This window comes from Amia ocellicauda, chromosome 1 (assembly GCF_036373705.1).
Source record: "Amia ocellicauda isolate fAmiCal2 chromosome 1, fAmiCal2.hap1, whole genome shotgun sequence".
Taxonomy (NCBI): domain Eukaryota; kingdom Metazoa; phylum Chordata; class Actinopteri; order Amiiformes; family Amiidae; genus Amia; species Amia ocellicauda.
In genome coordinates this window covers 63230124-63252407 of record NC_089850.1, presented here as the reverse complement: position 1 = coordinate 63252407, position 22284 = coordinate 63230124, and the positions used below count along the sequence as shown (strand labels likewise).

Sequence of the window (22284 nt, the reverse complement as noted above, 5' to 3'; positions counted from 1 at the left end):
ACACTACAGCACATTAACACTGACTGACTGGACACTACAGTACATTAACACTGACTGACTGGACACTACAGCACATTAACACTGACTGACTGACTGGACACTACAGCACATTAACACTGACTGACTGACTGACTGGACACTACAGCACATTAACACTGACTGACTGACTGGACACTACAGCACATTAACACTGACTGACTGGACACTACAGCACATTAACACTGACTGACTGACTGGACACTACAGCACATTAACACTGACTGACTGACTGACTGGACACTACAGCACATTAACACTGACTGACTGACTGGACACTACAGCACATTTACACTGACTGGACACTACAGCACATTAACACTGACTGACTGACTGGACACTACAGCACATTAACACTGACTGACTGGACACTACAGCACATTAACACTGACTGACTGGACACTACAGTACATTGACTCTGACTGACTGGACACTACAGCACATTAACACTGACTGACTCTGTGCAGTCCAGTGAGAGGGAGAGAGTCGTGTTTGCTGTTCTGTGCAGATGGAGGGAGAGAGAGCAGGAGGGGGGGCGGGGAGGGGGTGTGCCTCATGAATATGCCAGGCCGCCCGTGAGCGATGACGTCACAGTGGTGGCCCGTGTTCGTTCCAGCTGACTGTGCTGTCTCGAGACTGAGCTCGACTGGTGAACTGGGGGCTCGCGACGCGTCGGTGGGTTGAAAGGAAAACAATTAATAAGAATAATTATCAGAATAATAATTAACAGAAGAGGAAATCAGCCGCACAAGAGCAGCAACAGTCATTTGTCTTTTACTTAAACACCAAAAGAGAAAATACGGACGAGCTGGGGATTCAAGCGGCGCTATCGTGGAATACACGGAAACTTGGGATCTATTCGGCTCACAATTAGTGTCCTTTTAAAAACGAAAAACTATTAGTACTTTCATATATTTGTCGTCGCTGCATCCTCTAACGGCGCCTGTCTCTGTGTTTTGGGATCTTGAAATTTTTTAATTTCCATTCACATTTTAGAATTTAATGCAATTTATTATTTTTGTGCAAGAAGAGGACGGCACCTGCGACGCGCATCCCCCCCGGCGTGTCCGCTGTGTGGACATTGACACTGACATTGACACTGACATCTCTCTTTTAATGGGAGACTTGTAGCGATCGCGGAAAGTCGCTCTCTGACTGGATACAGAGCATCGGGGAGATACGGCAGCGATAATATAATAATTGCACAAACGCAAACAAACCAACCAGAACAGCAGAGGTGATTTCTCTGGGGGAGATTGCACAGCGCCATCGCCGACTGTCCAGGTGTCATCTGAGCGCTTGGAGGAGACGCAGAAGTTAGCAGGATCTGAGCGAGAGGAGAGAGAAGGAAACAGCACCGGGGAGGCAGGCGAGATCACTATCAACTCGACATTTGGGTAACCAGGTTGCACACACACACACACACGCAATAGAGCAGCCTGTGCACTGACTGCCCACTGTCTGTGCGTCTTCTCCAGCCCGACTCCCCCAGGGCGCACGGCCGGGGTCCGGTTACTGCTGCCGGCCGGCAATGGTCCCCGTGTGTCCCTGTGCGCGCCGGGCTCCAGTCTAGCTGCTCCCCCGCCCGACAGCAAGACAGGCGCTCAGAGCTCGTCGGTATAACTGCAATACAGTCTCATTAATAAGAGTAATACGCTGGGCTTGTGTCGCAGCGTCTGCAGTCCAGGCCCGTATCGCTGAGCCGGCAAGACTGAGCGGCACCAGAGCTGTACTGGACCGGACTGCACTGTGTTGAGACGGTACTGGGTTGAGCTGATCAGTACTGGAGGATTGTTGCTAGACCATCGCAGCGGATCGATAATAGACTGAACTCCTCACTCACTCTCTCTCTACTGGACGTCCGCATCTGCATGGCAACCCAGATGTCGCAGCTGGTCACCCCCGACCTGCCGTCCGGAGCGAGTCCTCAGTTCGGCGGCAGCGGCGGCGCAGGAGGAGCAGGTGGCCCCGGTGTTGGGGCACCGTCAGGCGGGCACCTGGGCTCTATGGCCAGCTTGAAGTCGCTGCTGCAGCTGCCGATCAAGAGCGACCATCGCGGGAAAGACTGCGGAGACCTGAAGGGTGAGAGACTGGAGCTGTGTGTGTGTGTGTGTGTGTGTGTGTCAGGCAGTGTGCGAGTGAGTCAGTCGGTGCCTGTGTGTGTCTGTATCAGTGTGTCATTCAATTTGTGAATGTATCCGTCAGTGTGTGAGTGAGTCAATCATTGTGTGCCAGTGTGTGTCAGTCAGTGAGTGTGTCAGTATGTGTGTGTGTGTCAGTGTGTTTGAGTATGTGGTGTGTGTCAGTCAGTGTGTATGAGTGTGTCAGCCAGTGTGTTTGTTTGAATGAGTTTAACAGTGTGTCAGTGAGTGTCACTGTGTCTGTGAATCTATACTGTAGAACGGTATGGTACAGTATCTGTACAGTACTATAGTTTACTGTACTGAAGTGTATTGCACTGTATTGCAGTGTGGTGTAACTTCCTGTACAGTATTCTGCTGTACTGTAGTGTACTAGAATTTACTATACAATACTACACTCTACTGTGCTATACTGCACCACACTTTGTCAGTGTCTTTATTCTCTCAGTGCGGAATCCAGTCAGTGTTAATGTGCTGTAGTGTCCAGTCAGTCAGTGTTAATGTGCTGTAGTGTCGTCAGTCAGTCAGTGTTAATGTGCTGTAGTGTCCAGTCAGTCAGTGTTAATGTGCTGTAGTGTCCAGTCAGTCAGTGTTAATGTACTGTAGTGTCCAGTCAGTCAGTCAGTGTTAATGTGCTGTAGTGTCCAGTCAGTCAGTCAGTGTTAATGGACTTTATTAACACCCTCTCTCTCTCTCTCTCCAGACAAAGACAAGTCTGTGGACTCTGATGATGAATGCTCTCTCAGCTGTGGGAACGGCGGAGGGGGGGGCGGGGGAGGGGGCGGGGGCGCCATGGGCGGGGTGGGGGGGAGCTGCTCTCTGCGCCCCTCGTCCCAGTCTGCCTTCCTGGGCCCGCTGCTCTGGGAGCGGACCCTGCCGTGTGACGGGGGCCTGTTCCAGCTGCAGTACATGGACCTGGAGGAGTTCCTGACAGAGAACGGCATGGGCTGTCTTCATGGCAGTGGGGGCGGGGCCAACAGCTCCACCTCGGCCCAGATCCCGTCTTCCCAGTCCAACCAGCTGCCCAGCCAGAGCTCCCAGTGCCCGCCCTCACCCCCGCCACCTCTGCCCCCGCTCTCCACCTCCCCGTCTTCCTCCTCCTCCCCGCCATCTACGTCGGTCTCCTCCCCGTCCCCCTGCTCCTCCTCCTCCTCCTCCTCCTCCTCTTCCTCCTCGTCCTCCTCGTCCTCCTCCATCAGCATGGCGATGGGGATGGATGTCGTCGGGGCGACTGCCATGATGGCCACTGCTCCACTGCCGCTGCCCCCGCCCCAGGGTATGCTGGGAGGAGCTGAGTGTCTGCGAGGGAGCGGGCTGACAGGTGAGAGAGTGAGCGAGAGCGAGACAGAGAGAGAGAGGGACGGAGAGAGAGCTTGGGGGTGGGGAAAGGGAGAGAGGGACATAGACTGGACACTACAGTACATTAACACTGACTGACTGGACACTACAGCACATTAACACTGACTGACTGACTGGACACTACAGTACATTAACACTGACTGACTGGACACTACAGCACATTAACACTGACTGACTGGACACTACAGCACATTAACACTGACTGACTGGACACTACAGCACATTAACACTGACTGACTGACTGGACACTACAGCACATTAACACTGACTGACTGGACACTACAGTACATTAACACTGACTGACTGGACACTACAGCACATTAACACTGACTGACTGGACACTACAGCACATTAACACTGACTGACTGGACACTACAGTACATTAACACTGACTGACTGACTGGACACTACAGCACATTAACACTGACTGACTGACTGGACACTACAGTACATTAACACTGACTGACTGACTGGACACTACAGCACATTAACACTGACTGACTGACTGGACACTACAGCACATTAACACTGACTGACTGGACACTACAGTACATTAACACTGACTGACTGGACACTACAGCACATTAACACTGACTGACTGACTGGACACTACAGCACATTAACACTGACTGACTGACTGGACACTACAGCACATTAACACTGACTGACTGGACACTACAGTACATTAACACTGACTGACTGACTGGACACTACAGCACATTAATGCTGACTGACTGGACACTACAGTACATTGACACTGACTGACTGGACACTACAGCACATTAACACTGATTGACTGGACACTACAGCACATTGACACTGACTGACTGGACACTACAGCACATTAACACTGACTGACTGGACACTACAGTACATTAACACTGACTGACTGACTGGACACTACAGCACATTAACACTGACTGACTGACTGGACACTACAGCACATTAACACTGACTGACTGACTGGACACTACAGCACATTAACACTGACTGACTGGACACTACAGTACATTAACACTGTACTCAGACTGAGAGCAAGAGAGAGGGACTGTGATTGGATGGGTGGTGGAGAGAGCGAGAGAGAAAGAGAGTCTGTGATTGGATGATTTTTCAAATCCTGTCTCTCACACTCTCACAACATGTGCACTGTGTCACGTGTTTATACAGGAGAGAGGGAGTGAGAGAAGGAGGGGGTGGAGAGAGACAGATACAGATAGAGAGATGGAGGGAGGGAGATAGTTTAAACCTAAAGCAAATAATTTCATTTGAAGTACAAATTTACTCATGCACTGTTTATGTGGTTAAAATTAATTCAGTGTTAATGGAAAAAGACACTAAGAAAGAGGGGGGGGGCAGTGTGTACATTTTAGACTTCTACTTTACTACTACTGCTACTACTAGGACTACTGTAACTATGGCTATTGCATCTGCTACTGTTCCTACGACTACAACTAGTGCTGCAGCTACTCACAGTGTACCTAATATCACAACTAATACTATCCTACCATTACTTCTACAACTACTACTATTACCATACTACTGATATTGATACCACCACCACTACTACCAGAGGAGAGAGACACAGAGGGAGAGAGAGAGTAAACTATAAAATGACTTGATTTCTATTCAAGAGTCTTTTGGAGAATTTAACATTCTATTGGATTGTGGGGTCCTTCTGCCCCCTGGTGAAAAAAGGGTGTAATTACAGCCTGAACTGCAGTATAACACAGTTACAAACCAGTCAGTCAGTGTTAATGTGCTGTAGTGTCCAGTCAGTCAGTGTTAATGTACTATAGTGTCCAGTCAGTCAGTGTTAATGTGCTGTATTGTCCAGTCAGTCAGTCAGTGTTAATGTCCTGTAGTGTCCAGTCAGTCAGTCAGTGTTAATGTACTGTAGTGTCCAGTCAGTCAGTGTTAATGTGCTGTAGTGTCCAGTCAGTCAGTGTTAATGTACTGTAGTGTCCAGTCAGTCAGTCAGTGTTAATGTACTGTAGTGTCCAGTCAGTCCGTGTTAATGTGCTGTAGTGTCCAGTCAGTCAGTCAGTGTTAATGTCCTGTAGTGTCCAGTCAGTCAGTCAGTGTTAAAGTGCTGTAGTGTCCAGTCAGTCAGTCAGTGTTAATGTGCTGTAGTGTCCAGTCAGTCCGTGTTAATGTGCTGTAGTGTCCAGTCAGTCAGTCAGTGTTAATGTGCTGTAGTGTCCAGTCAGTCAGTGTTAATGTACTGTAGTGTCCAGTCAGTCCGTGTTAATGTGCTGTAGTGTCCAGTCAGTCAGTCAGTGTTAATGTGCTGTAGTGTCCAGTCAGTCAGTCAGTGTTAATGTACTGTAGTGTCCAGTCAGTCAGTGTTAATGTGCTGTAGTGTCCAGTCAGTCAGTGTTAATGTGCTGTAGTGTCCAGTCAGTCAGTCAGTGTTAATGTACTGTAGTGTCCAGTCAGTCAGTCAGTGTTAATGTACTGTAGTGTCCAGTCAGTCAGTGTTAATGTGCTGTAGTGTCCAGTCAGTCAGTGTTAATGTGCTGTAGTGTCCAGTCAGTCAGTGTTAATGTGCTGTAGTGTCCAGTCAGTCAGTCAGTGTTAATGTACTGTAGTGTCCAGTCAGTCAGTGTTAGTGTGCTGTATATTTATATATACTTAACCCCCTCTCTCCTCTCTCTGTAAATCCCAGGTGCTCAAGCTTCTGACCCTTCCTCCTCCTCCTCATCCTCCTCTTCCTCCTCCTCCTCCTCGTCTACCTCCTCTGCTTGCGCCCCGCCACCCCACCTGGACGGGTCCCCGGGGGCCAGTGAGGTCATGGTGAACTTTGACCCCGACCCGGCAGATGTGGCGCTGTCCAGCGTGCCGGGCCAGGAGGCCTTCGACCCGCGGCGGCACCGCTTCAGCGACGAGGAACTCAAGCCACAGCCCATGATCAAGAAGGCGCGGAAGATGCTGGTGCCCGACGAGCAGAAGGTGAGAGATAGCACAAGAGAGTAAGAGAGAGAGGGAGGGGGGGAGAAAGGGAGAGAGAGGGAAAGGGCAAGAGAGAGAAGGAGAGAGAGAGGGGGAGAGAGTGATAGTTAGAGAGAGGGAGAGAGAGAGGGAGAGGTCTTTAAGTTTATTAACATTAACATGAACTAACTGCCTGGAGAGAGAGACACTCACACACTCACACCCTCACACCCTCTTACTCTCCACTAACCAGCTCCCTCCCTCCCTCCCTCGGCAGGATGAGAAGTACTGGTCTCGGCGCTACAAGAACAACGAGGCGGCCAAGCGCTCCCGGGATGCCAGGCGGCTGAAGGAGAACCAGATCTCGGTGCGCGCCGCCTTCCTGGAGCGTGAGAACGCGGCGCTACGCCAGGAGGTGGCCGACATCCGCAAGGACCTGGGCCGCTGCCGCAACCTGCTGCTCAAGTACGAGACAAGGCACGGGGCCCTGTGAGGGGGAGGGCGCGGGGGGCTGGCTGTCTCTCTCTCGCTCTCGCTCTCCCTCCGCCGGGGCTCAGAGACAGCGGGGGGGGCGGAGGCAGGCGCCGGGACTCCGATTGGCAGCGGTTGCAGGGACAAGGGTGCGTCCCTCTCTGTGTGACTGTCCAGCTGTTTCTCTGGAAGGGGGGGGGTGAGGGGTGAGAGAGAGAGCTGTAATTGTGACCTGGGAACTTTGTATATTTTTGTATCGGGGAGGGAGAGGGGGAGAGTGGGAGAGGGCCGGAGAGAGAATCCCAGTCTTGGAAATATTTTTGTATATTTTTGTATCCTGGGGAGGGGGGGGTGATAAAATGTCATACATCTTTGGCAGAAGTGGGGAGAGGGAGAGCGACCACGAGAGGGAGGGAGCAAAGGAGGGAAGGAGGGAGGGGAGAGTTTCCTGAGAACCTGTAGAAATGTATCATTGAAAATCTTGTTGTGTTTTTCTTATACAGACCGAACGGAAGATAGAGCACTTATTCATTCTGTTCACTTTTCCCTTAATTGACTCGTTTAAGTAGAGAGGGACTGGAGAGGGAGAGAGGGAGTCTTTCGCCCTGTCAGTGTGTCTGTCTGTTTCGCTCTGTCTGCCGCTCTCCCCCTCTCCCTCCCTCTCTCTCTCTCTCTCTCTTTGTCTGTGTGTCTGTCTGTCCATCGGTCTCTGTTGGGATAGTAAGATGACACACAGACACAGACAGACACACAGACACACAGACACAGACACACAGACAGACACAGACAGACAGACACAGACACACAGACAGACACAGACAGACAGACACAGACACACAGACACAGACAGACACACAGACACACAGACAGACACACAGACACAGACACAGACAGACACAGACACACAGACAGATACAGACAGACAGACACAGACAGACAGACAGACAGACACACAGTCACAGACACAGACGGATAGACACAGACAGACAGACACAGACACACAGACAGATACAGACAGACAGACACAGACAGACAGACAGACACACAGTCACAGACACAGACGGATAGACACAGACACACAGACAGACACACAGACACAGACACACAGACAGACAGACAGACACACAGTCACAGACACAGACGGATAGACACAGACACACAGACAGACACACAGACACAGACACACAGACAGACACAGACAGACACACAGACACAGACACAGACACAGACACACAGACACAGACACACAGACAGACACAGACACACAGACAGACATAGACAGACAGACACAGACACAGACACACAGACAGACACACAGACACAGACAGACAGACACAGACAGACACACAGTCACAGACACAGACGGACAGACACAGAAACACAGACAGACACACAGACAGACAGACAGACAGACAGACAGACACATTGTTGTTACCTCATCGATGAAGGCAGGAATAGTTTAATAGTGATAATGTTTCTGTGTAACTTGTATCATTGTTCTTAATATTATTATTATTATTATTATTATTATTAATATTATTATTATTAGTAGTAGTATTATTATTATGATTCAGATTATTATTGTCGTTGTTATGGTTAATATTATTACATATATATATAATTTGTAATGATTTTTTGGCAACTGTATCTTTATACTTTAGGACATACAGTGGCCTCAGATAGGACTTTCCTTACCTCCCTCTATTTCAATAATTAAAAAAGAAATACTACACTTCCCAAGAGCCTCTTCACTGCCGGCACCACCGTCCCTGACTGCAGCACCGCCCCAGTGCATTGTGGGAGATGTAGTCCTGTTCTGTGTATCTGGTGGTGGAGGGGGGGGGTGACAAGGACAATGAGTCGGACGTTGACAGGATGTAGGTCTGCTACACTACCCATGAGCCTCTCTGGCCTCCAATGGATGGGACCACTGCTACAACCCCGCCCCTTGGGATTGTGGGAAATGGGGCTCCAGTTGTTTCAACACAGAGAACTGCACCTTTGTCACAGTTCCAATGCACTACAATTCCCATGAGCCTCTGCTTCGTCATTTGTGCTACCCACACTGACTGGACACTCTACCCTTCCCCCCAAGACCACCACAAAGGATTGTGGGGGATGTTGTCATATTGGGGGGGGGGCTGTGCAGCAGTGGTGGTGGGCCCTCTGCTATACTGTGACTTCTGATCCTGGGTGGGATAGAGAACTGCATTACCCATGAGCCCACCCAGCCCAGCTGCTCTGGGCACTTGTACTTTTCCTGCAAGGGATGCTGGGGGAATGTAGTTGGCTGTGAATTTCTAAAATAAAGGAGTTTTCCTTTTTCTCACTGATATACATCGTGTCTGGGGCGCCATTTTTGTTGTAGCTTTAGTTGTATTATTATTATTATTATTATTATTATTATTATTATTATTATTATTATGATCATCATTGGTTTTGTTAATTTCTTCTTGTCTACTTGTACAATTGCTATAAGAGTGTGTTGTTTTAATCACCGCCGCTGACTCCTCTGTGAGTCGGAGGCACATCAGCTGCTGATGGATTGAAATCCCAGTCTGGTGAGTAACTATAGTGCCAAGTTGGCAGAGGAAACTGTAGCGGCAGCAGCCACACTGAGACGAGACTCCTCCTGATGAGAGCAGCGCCTACAGACCCCCTCACATCAGAGCCTCAAACACAGTCTCCCTGAGACCCCTGAACAGACCTCTCACATCAGAGCCTCAAACACAGTCTCCCTGAGACCCCTGAACAGACCTCTCACATCAGAGCCTCAAACACAGTCTCCCTGAGACCCCTGAACAGACCTCTCACATCAGAGCCTCAAACACAGTCTCCCTGAGACCCCTGAACAGACCCCTCACATCAGAGCCTCAAACACAGACTCCCTTAGCGCTTTTCCACCGACAAGGAGCCGGTGCCAGTTCGGAGCCGGTGCCTAATTTGGAACCATTTTTTGCTTTTCTACTGCAAAAGAACTGGCTCGGTGCCGCACGGAGCCACTTTTTCTGGCACCAAAAACTTGCTGGTCTGGAACCTACGAACCAGTGACGTCAGGAGCCGGGGGGCGGGTAAAGTCGTCACAGAAAGTGATTTGCCGGAGTGCAGCCGCCATATTTAAAATGCCGGCAGAGACGCGAGCAGTGAGGAGAGAGTTGATTAAAAATGAGCGAAATCAGCAGCGAACAGCGGCCTGTCAGAGACACTACAGAGACAATATGTCTCACAGTCAATGACTAGTTAGTTGTTGGCAAATGGCAGCAATGAGAGGCGACTGAGTCAGCAGTGCTGACAATGGATTATTATTATTATTATTATTATTATTATTATTATTATTATTATTATTATTATTATTATGTATTTGTTAGCAGACACTCTTATCCAGGGCGACTTTCAAAACATAAGAGCATCGCTGTGTGTCTGGAAACAGCGACAATGCAACAGTGATTTGGGACCATCATCCCAGACTTCATCAATCAGCACAATTTCCCATCAAACCATTAACATCACCTGAGATCATTTACAGGTTATTGATCTGCCCAGGACTGCGCCGCAAACACCCACAAAACAGCCACATCCATAATCAATAGGATAGCCTATAGTCATTGTTTATTAAACAAGAATAAAAGTAAAAATACGCCACAAAATGAATGAAAATGTGAACTGTGTGCGCGGTGACGAATGCGTGTTAACTCTAACTTGTATTTTATTCAATACAGTAAAAGTGTCTGAAATAGCCAATCCCGCGTTTTTTTGTTTAGTTTTTTACAGTGTATCTGTGCTGTGTAGACGCGGAATGAGTTTGATTGTGATGTTAAACAGGGTTTAAAGACGCAGTCGCCTCGGTGCTGATTATTATCGCTGTGTTTCTCTTCTACTCCGTGCTTGGGAACGCCCACTTCCAGTGACGTCAGCGTTCGGTTCCAAAACCGGTGGAAAAGCGGGCCGGTTCCCAAAAAGATCAGCTGCTTCCCAGGCCGAGCACCGGCTCCGGCACCAGCACCAGCTCTTTGTCGGTGGAAAAGTGCTACCTGAGACCCCTGAACAGAGGCCTCACATCAGAGCCTCAAACACAGACTCTCTGAGACCCCTGAACAGACTGCCTCTGAGGCTGCAGTTGTACTCAATACTCTACAGACACCCTCACATCAGAGCCTCGAACACAGCTGAGAACTTGGGCTTGAAATGGTTTGATATCACACACGACTAAATACAACTCATGTTGTGATCGGTGGGACTGATGCTTATGTTTATGTTAAGTCTCAGTGGCTCTTTCTCTCGGTGAGTCTGGTGACCCGTCCAGTGGATTAACTACAGTTCTCTGAGCGCCACCTGGTGATTTTAACCAGTTTGGTGATCTTGGTGTCACTGGTGGAGCCAAAGGTGAATACAGCAACGTGCCCAAACATTGAAGCATACACTCACCTAAAGGATTATTAGGAACACCTGTTCAATTTCTCATTAATGCAATTATCTAACCAACCAATCACATGGCAGTTGCTTCAATGCATTTAGGGGTGTGGTCCTGGTCAAGACAATCTCCTGAACTCCAAACTGAATGTCTGAATGGGAAAGAAAGGTGATTTAAGCAATTTTGAGGGTGGCATGGTTGTTGGTGCCAGACGGGCCGGTCTGAGTATTTCACAATCTGCTCAGTTACTGGGATTTTCACGCACAACCATTTCTAGGGTTTACAAAGAATGGTGTGAAAAGGGAAAAACATCCAGTATGCGGCAGTCCTGTGGGCGAAAATGCCTTGTTGATGCTAGAGGTCAGAGGAGAATGGGCCGACTGATTCAAGCTGATAGAAGAGCAACTTTGACTGAAATAACCGCTCGTTACAACCGAGGTATGCAGAAAAGCATTTGTGAAGCCACAACACGTACAACCTTGAGGCGGATGGGCTACAACAGCAGAAGACCCCACCGGGTACCACTCATCTCCACTACAAATAGGAAAAAGAGGCTACAATTTGCACAAGCTCACCAAAATTGGACAGTTGAAGACTGGAAAAATGTTGCCTGGTCTGATGAGTCTCGATTTCTGTTGAGACATTCAGATGGTAGAGTCAGAATTTGGCGTAAACAGAATGAGAACATGGATCCATCATGCCTTGTTACCACTGTGCAGGCTGGTGGTGGTGGTGTAATGGTGTGGGGGATGTTTTCTTGGCACACTTTAGGCCCCTTAGTGCCAATTGGGCATCGTTTAAATGCCACGGCCTACCTGAGCATTGTTTCTGACCATGTCCATCCCTTTACGACCACCATGTACCCATCCTCTGATGGCTACTTCCAGCAGGATAATGCACCATGTCACAAAGGTCGAATCATTTCAAATTGGTTTCTTGAACATGACAATGAGTTCACTGTACTAAACTGGCCCCCACAGTCATCAGATCTCAACCCAATAGAGCATCTTTGGGATGTGGTGGAACGGGAGCTTCATGCCCTGGATGTGCATCCCACAAATCTCCATCAACTGCAAGATGCTATCCTATCAATATGGGCCAACATTTCTAAAGAATGCTTTCAGCACCTTGTTGAATCAATGCCACGTAGAATTAAGGCAGTTCTGAAGGCGAAAGGGGATCAAACACAGTATTAGTATGGTGTTCCTAATAATCATTTAGGTGAGTGTAGTTCCCAGAATTCCCTAACAATCCTCACATTTCCTGTTTCCTAAAATCTACACACTCACACACATACACACACACACACACACACACACACCTTATTATCTTTCTATTTTATTATACAGTGTGAACTGGGTACAGTGTGTACTGGGCACAGTATACAGACCATGTAGAAGATACTCCCCCCCCCCCTCTCTGTGTCTCTTCCTGTTTTTATTTTCTTATTTTTTCCCTCAAAATCTAGGTGAAAGGTCTTTCTGAAGAACCAATGGAATTTATTTTGGACTCTGAAACAAACTCAAACCATATGTCACTCCCCCCACCCCCCACCGTTTCTCTCTCTATCTCTCTTCTCATTCTAAGAAGATGCTGCTGGTTTGCCTGTGTCTCGTCTTCCTCTCGTCCTCCTCCTCCTCTACTCCTCGAGTTTCAGGTATAGATCAAATCTATCTATTGATCGATCAGTTTAGTGATCAGTTGGTGTTGTCATGTTCCTCTTTTTAATTGGTTTGGATTGTCTGTGTTGTTACTGCAGGACTGTGTTTAGTAGACTGAACCAGACCGGACTGTATTGTAATGACTGGACTGCTTTCACATACACTGGAGTTACACTGGAGTTAATGACTGTACTGCTTTTATAAACTAGAGTTAATGACTATACTGGTTTTATATATTGTTCTAGACTGGAGTTAATGGCTCTACTGGTTTTATATATTGTTCTAGACTGGAGTTAATTACAGTTTTTATAGACTGCATATAAAATGCAAATTGGCGCCCAAATAGGTAAAGACAGGCAGTGTGGAACAAGACAGCCAAGAAGTGTGACCAGGGCACTATAAATGCCATGGGGGGATAGAGATGTCATACGGGAGCAGCACAGACTACAGAGTAGTCGCTACACCTCCACCTTGTGCTCTTGCCGACCAGGTTGACGCGTTTCCCATATTTACCTTCAGACCAGGCGGTTTCCGTGATTAAAGCCCAAACACACCAGTCAGACGTGGAGCAGCGATATGTGTGTCAGCGCAGCGGTGCTGTAAGAGCAGGCAGGGTAGAATAGAGGCTACAGTCTAGTTTAGCAACAGTGGTGTATGGAGGCTACAGTCGGCTGGTGTCTCAGTCATTCAATCATGGAAGTGTCATAGAGGGCAATGGCGCTGTCATAGGGACACAGGCATGTCATAGGGGACAGGAGTTATTTGTAGGGGACAGGGGTTGTTTGTAGGGGACAGGGGTGTGTCATAGGGGACGGGCATGTCGTAGGGGACAGTAAATATACTGGACTGTAGTGGTGAACTGTACTAGTTTAATATCTCTACACTGGATTGTTTCTCAGGGGAAGGGGCGGAGTCATGCCAGGACAGGGCGGTGGCCTCAGCCAGAGGGCGTGGCTGTGGGAAGTCCTGCCTCCTTGACCAGGATTGTCCAACCAAGCGACAGTGTCTCTGTGACGGACAGTGTGGCTGGAGCTGCATAATGCCCAGTGAGCAAAAAACTGTACTGTGTATCTATGTTAATGTAAGTTTGTGTGAGTGAGTGTGTTAATGTACGTTTGTGTGAATTGGTGTGTGTTAGTATGTGTGTGTAAGTGTATCTGTGAGTGTGGTGTGTGTGTGTGTTTATGTGTGAGTAGCCAGTCAGTCAATCAGGGTGTATGTTGTGAATTTACACCATCTCTCTCTCTCTCTCTCTCTCTCCTTCTCTCCCTCCATCAGCGCGCTCCTGCCCCTGGCCCCTATCCTTCCCTTACTCCACCTCTCTCCTGCTCTCCCCCTCTCCCTCCTTCTCCTCCCTCGTTCAGACTCGCTGTGATCCGGGATTCAAGATGGCCGATGGAACCGAGCTGGTGACCCGTCGCTGCCAAGGCGACCGGAGCTGGAGTGGGGCGGAGCCAGTGTGCATGGGTGGGTGGAGTCTGCTAAACTCCCGGTCTGTGATTGGTTGAAAGCAGAACCGTGTGATCTTGGTGCTGTTTGTGATGCGCTGGACACAAGGGTGAAGGATGTGAAAATGATCATTTTTAACTTGTATTGAATGTGGAGGCTTTTATTCAACAAACAAAACTATCCAACAAACATAAGAACAAATACTTTTATTTTTGCCTTTAATTATATAATCAATACTGTAATTATTATTTTGATTGTGTGTGTGTGAATATATATATATATATAATAATAAAAGCCCTCAAAAACTAAAAACTTACTTTCACAGTTTCAAACATGGAGCTACAAATGTGGCATCAGAAAATTTAATTATATCTTAATATCTCAATAATTCCATTTAAATATAAATGACAATATACCGTATTACTTATACATAGCAAACCAACATGAATAAAGTTTGTGTTTTATGAGGCATAGCCATCAGAAGACATAATATGCAAAGAAATAGGTTACATAGCATTGCATCGCTCACAGCACCTGGACCAGATGACGTAAAGTCCAATCCAGTCATTCTGGGTGTGTTTTCACACTATGACCAGGTCGTCAGGTTGTGTGGTCGTGTGTTTGTGCGTTGTGGTCACTGGACCCTGCACTGTTGTTGAAATATGAGAAGCTCCCCTAGATTTGTGTTTGGGAGTTTTTTTCAAACAAGCTACGGTGGCTCTGAGGGGTAAAATACATTAATGAATCAGAAAACACAACGACAAATAGAAAAACACAATGACAAAAAGGAAAAGAAAAAAACAAACCAGAAAACACAGACATTAAGTACTTGTTTTTTTTATGAACATGTTGCTGATGGAGCTGCTCCAGACTGCTATTGTGTCTTTGATAAGATAACATTATCTTTCCAAAACAATCCAAGTTATAAGGTCTGCACATTCTCTTCTTTCGCACTCGCTCTGCGATCCTTGATGTTTACAGGGTTAGAGGAGGGATAGTCTGTTATCGTGTGTGTGTGTCTGTCTGTTAGTGTGTCTGTTTGTCTGTTAGTCTGTGTGTGTGTGTGTCTGTTAGTGTGTGTGTGTCTGTTAGTGTGTCTGTTTGTCTGTTAGTGTGTGTATCTGTCTCTCTGTTAGTATGTGTGTGTGTGTCTGTCTGTTAGTGTGTCTCTTTGTCTGTTAGTCTGTGTGTGTGTGTGTGTCTGTTAGTGTGTGTGTGTCTGTTAGTGTGTCTGTTTGTCTGTTAGTGTGTGTATCTGTCTCTCTGTTAGTATGTGTGTGTGTGTCTGTCTGTTAGTGTGTCTCTTTGTCTGTTTGTCTGTTAGTGTGTGTATCTGTCTCTCTGTTAGTATGGGTGTGTGTCTGTCTGTCTGTTAGTGTGTGTGTGTGTCTGTCTGTTATTGTGTTGTTTGTCTGTTAGTGTGTGTGTATATTTACTTTCTGTCCCTCTCTCCCCCTCACTCATGTATTTAAAGCTCTATTTGTTTATTCTCCTCCTTTCATCCCCAGCCAAGCCCACCGAGAGCCCCCCCCTGTGCCCCCCCCTGGGGCAGATAGAGAACGGAATTACCCTCCAGGACAGAAACAGCTCAGAGTACACCTGTCATCCTGGGTAAGAGCAGCGAGTCAGTGTTAATACTGTATTAATGTATTAATCCACTTCAAAAATACTAACCTCTATCTCACTCTCTTGCTCTCTCTCCCTCTCGCTCTCGCCATCCTGCTCTCCATGTCCCCCCCTCTTCTCTCTCTCTCTCAGGTTTCGGTTGATTGGAAGCAGAGAGAATTTTTGTCTGGAGAACGGGTCCTGGCAGTATCCTGAGCCTATCTGCGAACGTGAGAGAGAGAGGGAGGGAGAAAAAAAGGGGGTGTGGGGGGTGGGCAGGCGAAAGAGAACTAAATACCAGAGTCTGGCAGCCTGGGGGTCAGTGGGGGTCCCCTCTCAGTGATGCACAGAGTGACAATTCAAGGATACATGATGTGTAAGAATAGGTTTTGCCAGTCAGTCAGTGTGTCAGTCAGTGTGTCAGTCAGTGTGTCAGTCAGTCAGTCAGTGTGTCAGTCAATGTCAGTAAGTTAGTGTGTTAGTGTGTCAGTCAGAGTGTCAGTCAGTCAGTGTGTCAGTCAGTGTGTCAGTCAGTCAGTCAGTGTGTCAGTCAATGTCAGTAAGTCAGTGTGTCAGCGTGTCAGTAAGTCAGTGTGTTAGTGTGTCAGTAAGTCAGTGTGTTAGTGTGTCAGTCAGTGTGTCAGTCAGTCAGTGTGTCAGTCAGTCAGTGTGTCAGTCAGTGAGTCAGTGTGTCAGTAATCCTTCTCTCCCCCCCCATAGAGGTTTTCTGCCCCCCTCCAGCAGATGTTGCCGCGGGTTACCTGGTTGCTGTGCAGCGCAGCCGCTACGAGGTCGGTGAGGTCATCTACTATCTGTGCAGGAAGGGCTTCCTATTGGATGGGCCCAACCGTGTTGTCTGCGAATCAGATGGCAGCTGGGGCCACACACCCTTCTGCCGAGGTCAGGCTCCGCCCCTTCCCCAACACTGCTGTCTCTCTCTCTTTCTCTCTCTCTCTCTCTCTCTCACAATCTCTCTGCCTTTCTCTGTCTACATCTTTCTAACTCTCTCACCCCCTGATTCTTTCTCTCTGTGTGTTATACCCTGACCCCTCTCTCTCTCTCCTCTTCCTCTCCCCCTCAGTTCAATTCAACTGAGCTTTATTGGCATAACCATTGTAAGCAGTTTTCAAGTTGAAAATAATATTTAAATCTCTCTCTTTCTCTCTTTCAATTTCAATTTCAATTTCAGGGCTTTATTGGCATGACTAACAGATTTGCAGTGTTGTGATCTTGTACCGTGGAGCGTCAGTAGATGTCACTATGTCTAGGTACAACTTGCAATATATATAAGCAGGAAGAAGGAGTAGTTAGTTCTACGCTGTATGAAGTAGGAGCAGCAGCTGTAGAGAGTTACTAAATAAACCTTGTAAACATCGGTGTTCTTATTACACATATTTATATGTCAAAAAAAGAGAAAGGAGAAATAATAAACAAATAAAAACAATGGCAAGATTTTATAAAATAAATATAGGACAAAAAAATGCATAAACATAATCAAACACAGAACTAACTCTCCCTCCCCCATCCCTCTCTCTCTCTCAGCTCGTTGCCCTATCCCAGCCCAGCGCAGCAGGGTGCTCCTGGGGGGGTCCAGGTTGTGGGGGTGGGAGATTCCCGAGGGGGGGGTGGAGCACGGCACCGCGGTGGCCTTCTACTGTCGCCGCCGGCAGCGCCCCGCCCCCAGACAAGAGGGGGAGGGAGCGAAGGAGAGGGAGAGAGACTGTAGCTACACCTCCACTCAGCACTGCTTTGATGGGACACTGGAACTGCCGCAGTGCTACGAGGGTGAGAGAGGGGTGGAGGGAGGGAGGGAGGGAGGGAGAGAAAGAGAGGGAGAGATAGGGGCGGGAGAGGAGGAGAAAGCGTGGGAGAGATGAGAGAGGGGGCGAGGGAGACACAGAGAGGAACAAAGGGAGGACTTCAGTTGTGTTATTCCAATATTCCAAATAAGATTTTTCTATTTGTGTCACAGTGTGGTCAGCTCTGATTGGCTCTGTGTGTCACATTGTGGTCAGCTCTGATTGGCTCTGTGTGTCACAGTGTGGTCAGCTCTGATTGGCTCTGTGTGAGCAGTGCTGGTATGAAGCGAGTCAGTACTAGCTGAGTACACTCTCTCTCTCTCTCTCTCTCTCTCTCTCTCTCTCTCTCTCTCTCAGAGCCCACCTGGCTGCAGTATCAGCTCTTTCCTCATCGGTTGGTGTCAGAGATTGATGCCTGCGACCCTGACGACCTTCCCCTGACCCCTGACCCCTGACCCCCCCCCTATTGAAACAGAATGAAAGAAAGACCTTCATAGCACTCTACAGTATCACATATTGAGTTCCAGCATGCCTCACCAGGCTACTCACTATCAAGGGAGATGCAGATATCAGTCCTCCTGTCTTCACCACAGCTCCACTACAGAACTACTTTTTACAGTGGAAGATTATGTTTTTTATGTTTTTATTTGGTTGAAAAAAAAAATAGTGACTGTGTGAGTTTGTGTGTGTCTGTGTGTGTGAGAGTCTGTGTGTGTGAGACTATGTGTGTGAGACTCTGTGTGTGTGAGACTCTGTGTGTGTCTATGTATGTATAGGCATAGATTTAGGGGGGGATGGGGAGGAGCCCTGCCCTGTGTGCAGCCCGGCTCTGTGTATCTGGACTCTGTGCATCCCAGCTCTGTATATCTGGGCTCTGCGCTGCCCGGCTCTGTGTACCTGGGCAGCTGGCCTTAGTGCAAGTCTGTCAGTACATATTGACGCACTTAAAAAAAAAAACACCCTGCTTTTACATCAGACACCTATTATTAATATTATCAACATGATTATTATTATTATCCTGATGATGACAGATCATTACAGCAGTAACCCACTGTAACAGCACTTACATATATAAATAAGGACTATTTCACTACTTTACATTTTTTGTATTAAATTTGCCTTAAAATGCATTCCAATTGTGTTGTTATTATTTTTAACACTGCAGAGAGAGAGAGAGACACCGCCCTTGAGCACAGCACACACTACACACACCTGGGTCTGACCATCAGTGCGTCAGGGAGCTTTAACCTGGCAGGGAATGGACTAAGAGGAAATCTGAATCAGCTCCAAGATATCTGACCCTGTCATTCAGCTCATTGCACTGTATGGCAGGGAGGTGTGGGGTCTACTTAGTGAGCAGGACTGCAGAGCACTGCTAAACAACCGCCAATCAAAGTCCAGAAAATTATAGAACAAACCAGAACCTCCTATCAGGATCATTGGGACAACGAAACTAAACCCCACAGTGAACTGGATCACTATCGGACCCTAAACAGAGTCCACCCTAGCAGAGTCTCTTCACTGTCACAGATCTGACCAAGTACAGGCTCAGTGACCACAGCCTGGCCAGAGAGACGGGCCGACACAGGCAGAGCTGGCTGCCCAAAGAGGAGCGGCGCTGCGGTCACTGCGAGACAGGAGAGATGGACACAGAGAGGACAGTGTGGTCACTGAGAGACAGGAGAGGTGGACACAGAGAGGACAGTGTGGTCACTGAGAGACAGGAGAGGTGGACACAGAGAGGACAGTGTGGTCACTGAGAGACAGGAGAGGTGGACACAGAGAGGACAGTGTGGTCACTGAGAGACAGGAGAGGTGGACACAGAGAGGAGCGGCGCTGCAGTCACTGAGAGACAGGAGAGGTGGACACAGAGAGGACCGGCACTGTGGTCACTGAGAGACAGGAGAGGTGGACACAGAGAGGAGCGGCGCTGCAGTTACTGAGAGACAGGAGAGGTGGACACAGAGAGGACCGGCACTGTGGTCACTGAGAGACAGGAGAGGTGGACACAGAGAGGACAGTGTGGTCACTGAGAGACAGGAGAGGTGGACAAAGAGAGGAGAGGCGCTGTGGTCACTGAGAGACAGGAGAGGTGGACATAGAGAGGAGAGGGACACGCAGCCACCTGCCACAGACAGAGGGGGCACCAGAGAACTCCTTCCAATTGTACATATTGCCATCAATACAACTGTAACTACATGTTTTCTTCTCTTCTCTGTTTATTATGATGCTAATGTAACTACAAGGATATATTTATTATATATACTTTTTTAAATATATCTCCAAATTGTGTTATTTATTTATTATTATGATTATTATAAATATTATTATTCCTGTTTCTATTCATTATTGATATCTCCTTTTGTAAATGCTTTGGCAAATACATTGTATATGGCACGCCAGTAAAGCAGCTTGAACTGAACTGTAATTAGAGGGAGAGAGAGGGAGGGGGAGAGAGGGACAGGGAGAGGGAGAGGGGCAGGTGTGAGTTGGTAGGGATTTCCTCTCTGGGGAGGGGTCAGGGATGGGGCGGACAGGGATCAGAAGTCAGGGGTCAAAAGGCAGTGACATCATCATAATGACTTCACATTAAAAACCAGTGGAGTCAGCAAAACGGAGAGAGAGTCACTGCCTCACAGCTCTCCTCCTCCTTTCCCCTCTCTCTCTCAATCTCTCTCTCTCTCACTTTCAGTTAAACTGAAATGAGCTTTATTGACATGACATTGTGGAGTTGCCAAAGTTTACAACACATATTCCAACCATAGAAATACTGGATACAACAACAATAACAAAAAATAAAAATAAAACACACAATAAAAATAAATTAAAAAGATATAAACACAAAATAAAAACATTTCAAATCCATAGTTTGGAATAAGGATAGAACCCCACCTTGTCTCTCACTCAGTACAGTGTTAGTGTGTATCCAGGCAGTCAGACTGTACTATAAACCCACTCTCTCAGTCTCTCTATATCCCTCTCTGCTGCTCTCTTTCCCTCCCCCTCTCTCTCTCTTGCTGATGTAGCACACACCACGCTGTCACTCAAACAGTAACAGGTGTTTAAGTGAGACTCTCTCTTTCTCTCTCTCACGCACACACACTCTTACACAAGACACACACACACACTTCAACAAACACGCACACACACACACACACACAGACACAGACACAGACACAGACACACAATCATTAAGTCAGTGTTGACACAGACAGACCTGGCTGCCCAGAGAGGAGTGGTGCTGTGGTCACTGAGAGACAGGAGAGGTGGACAGAGACACTTTCTCCTCACTGCAATAAATACACACCAGTAACGGAGACCCAAAGACTCACCCATTCTCTCCCCCATTACCCACAATTAGCTGACACAGAGAAACCAAAACTTGTCCTGGGAGAAGTAAACACAGCCCGACTAGAGGCAAATATGTAGCACCTATCCCAGCCAGAGCGGCCACAGTGAGCTCGGCACAGCGGGGCCTGTACTGTACTGTAGTGTCCAGTCAGTCAGTCAGTGTTAATGTACTGTAGTGTCCAGTCAGTCAGTCAGTGTTAATGTACTGTAGTGTCCAGTCAGTCAGTGTTAATGTGCTGTAGTGTGCAGTCAGTCAGTCAGTGTTAATGTACTGTAGTGTCCAGTCAGTCAGTGTTAATGTGCTGTAGTATGCAGTCAGTCAGTCAGTGTTAATGTGCTGTAGTGTCCAGTCAGTCAGTGTTAATGTGCTGTAGTGTCCAGTCAGTCAGTCAGTGTTAATGTACTGTAGTGTCCAGTCAGTCAGTGTTAATGTGCTGTAGTGTCCAGTCAGTCAGTGTTAATGTGCTGTAGTGTCCAGTCAGTCAGTGTTAATGTACTGTAGTGTCCAGTCAGTTAGTCAGTGTTAATGTACTGTAGTGTCCAGTCAGTCAGTCAGTGTTAATGTGCTGTAGTGTCCAGTCAGTCAGTCAGTGTTAATGTACTGTAGTGTCCAGTCAGTCAGTGTTAATGTGCTGTAGTGTCCAGTCAGTCAGTGTTAATGTGCTGTAGTGTCCAGTCAGTCAGTCAGTGTTAATGTGCTGTAGTGTCCAGTCAGTCAGTGTTAATGTGCTGTAGTGTCCAGTCAGTCAGTCAGTGTTAATGTACTGTAGTGTCCAGTCAGTCAGTGTTAATGTGCTGTAGTGTCCAGTCAGTCAGTGTTAATGTGCTGTAATGTCCAGTCAGTCAGTGTTAATGTGCTGTAGTGTGCAGTCAGTCAGTCAGTGTTAATGTGCTGTAGTGTCCAGTCAGTCAGTGTTAATGTGCTGTAGTGTCCAGTCAGTCAGTCAGTGTTAATGTACTGTAGTGTCCAGTCAGTCAGTGTTAATGTGCTGTAGTGTCCAGTCAGTCAGTGTTAATGTGCTGTAGTGTCCAGTCAGTCAGTGTTAATGTACTGTAGTGTCCAGTCAGTTAG

General features: G+C 47.6%; 2 protein-coding genes across 4 annotated transcripts; both read left to right on the top strand.

The window, feature by feature from the left end:
* The first annotated feature begins 647 nt into the window (after positions 1–647).
* dbpb (D site albumin promoter binding protein b) lies at positions 648–9268 on the top strand. Of its 2 annotated transcripts, XM_066712506.1 has the most exons (5): positions 648–2118; positions 2881–3498; positions 6202–6485; positions 6742–6929; positions 8597–9268. In XM_066712506.1, exons 1-5 carry the CDS (start codon positions 1908–1910, stop codon positions 8616–8618), a joined length of 1323 nt encoding a protein of 440 aa, XP_066568603.1. In that variant the 5' UTR covers positions 648–1907; the 3' UTR covers positions 8619–9268. The 2 variants fall into 2 exon arrangements, with proteins under 2 accessions (XP_066568603.1, XP_066568596.1); XM_066712499.1 differs by having other exon boundaries at positions 6742–9268.
* Positions 9269–12885: 3617 nt separating this feature from the next.
* On the top strand, positions 12886–18990 carry ntd5 (ntl-dependent gene 5). 2 transcript variants are annotated; one of them, XM_066712486.1, is made up of 8 exons: positions 12886–13003; positions 13907–14053; positions 14286–14474; positions 15965–16067; positions 16215–16291; positions 16782–16961; positions 17604–17846; positions 18218–18990. In XM_066712486.1, the coding sequence occupies exons 1-8, from the start codon at positions 12937–12939 to the stop codon at positions 18313–18315; spliced, it is 1104 nt and encodes a 367-aa protein (XP_066568583.1). In that variant the 5' UTR covers positions 12886–12936; the 3' UTR covers positions 18316–18990. The 2 variants fall into 2 exon arrangements, with proteins under 2 accessions (XP_066568583.1, XP_066568589.1); XM_066712492.1 differs by lacking the exon at positions 12886–13003 and having other exon boundaries at positions 13998–14088.
* Positions 18991–22284: the final 3294 nt, after the last annotated feature.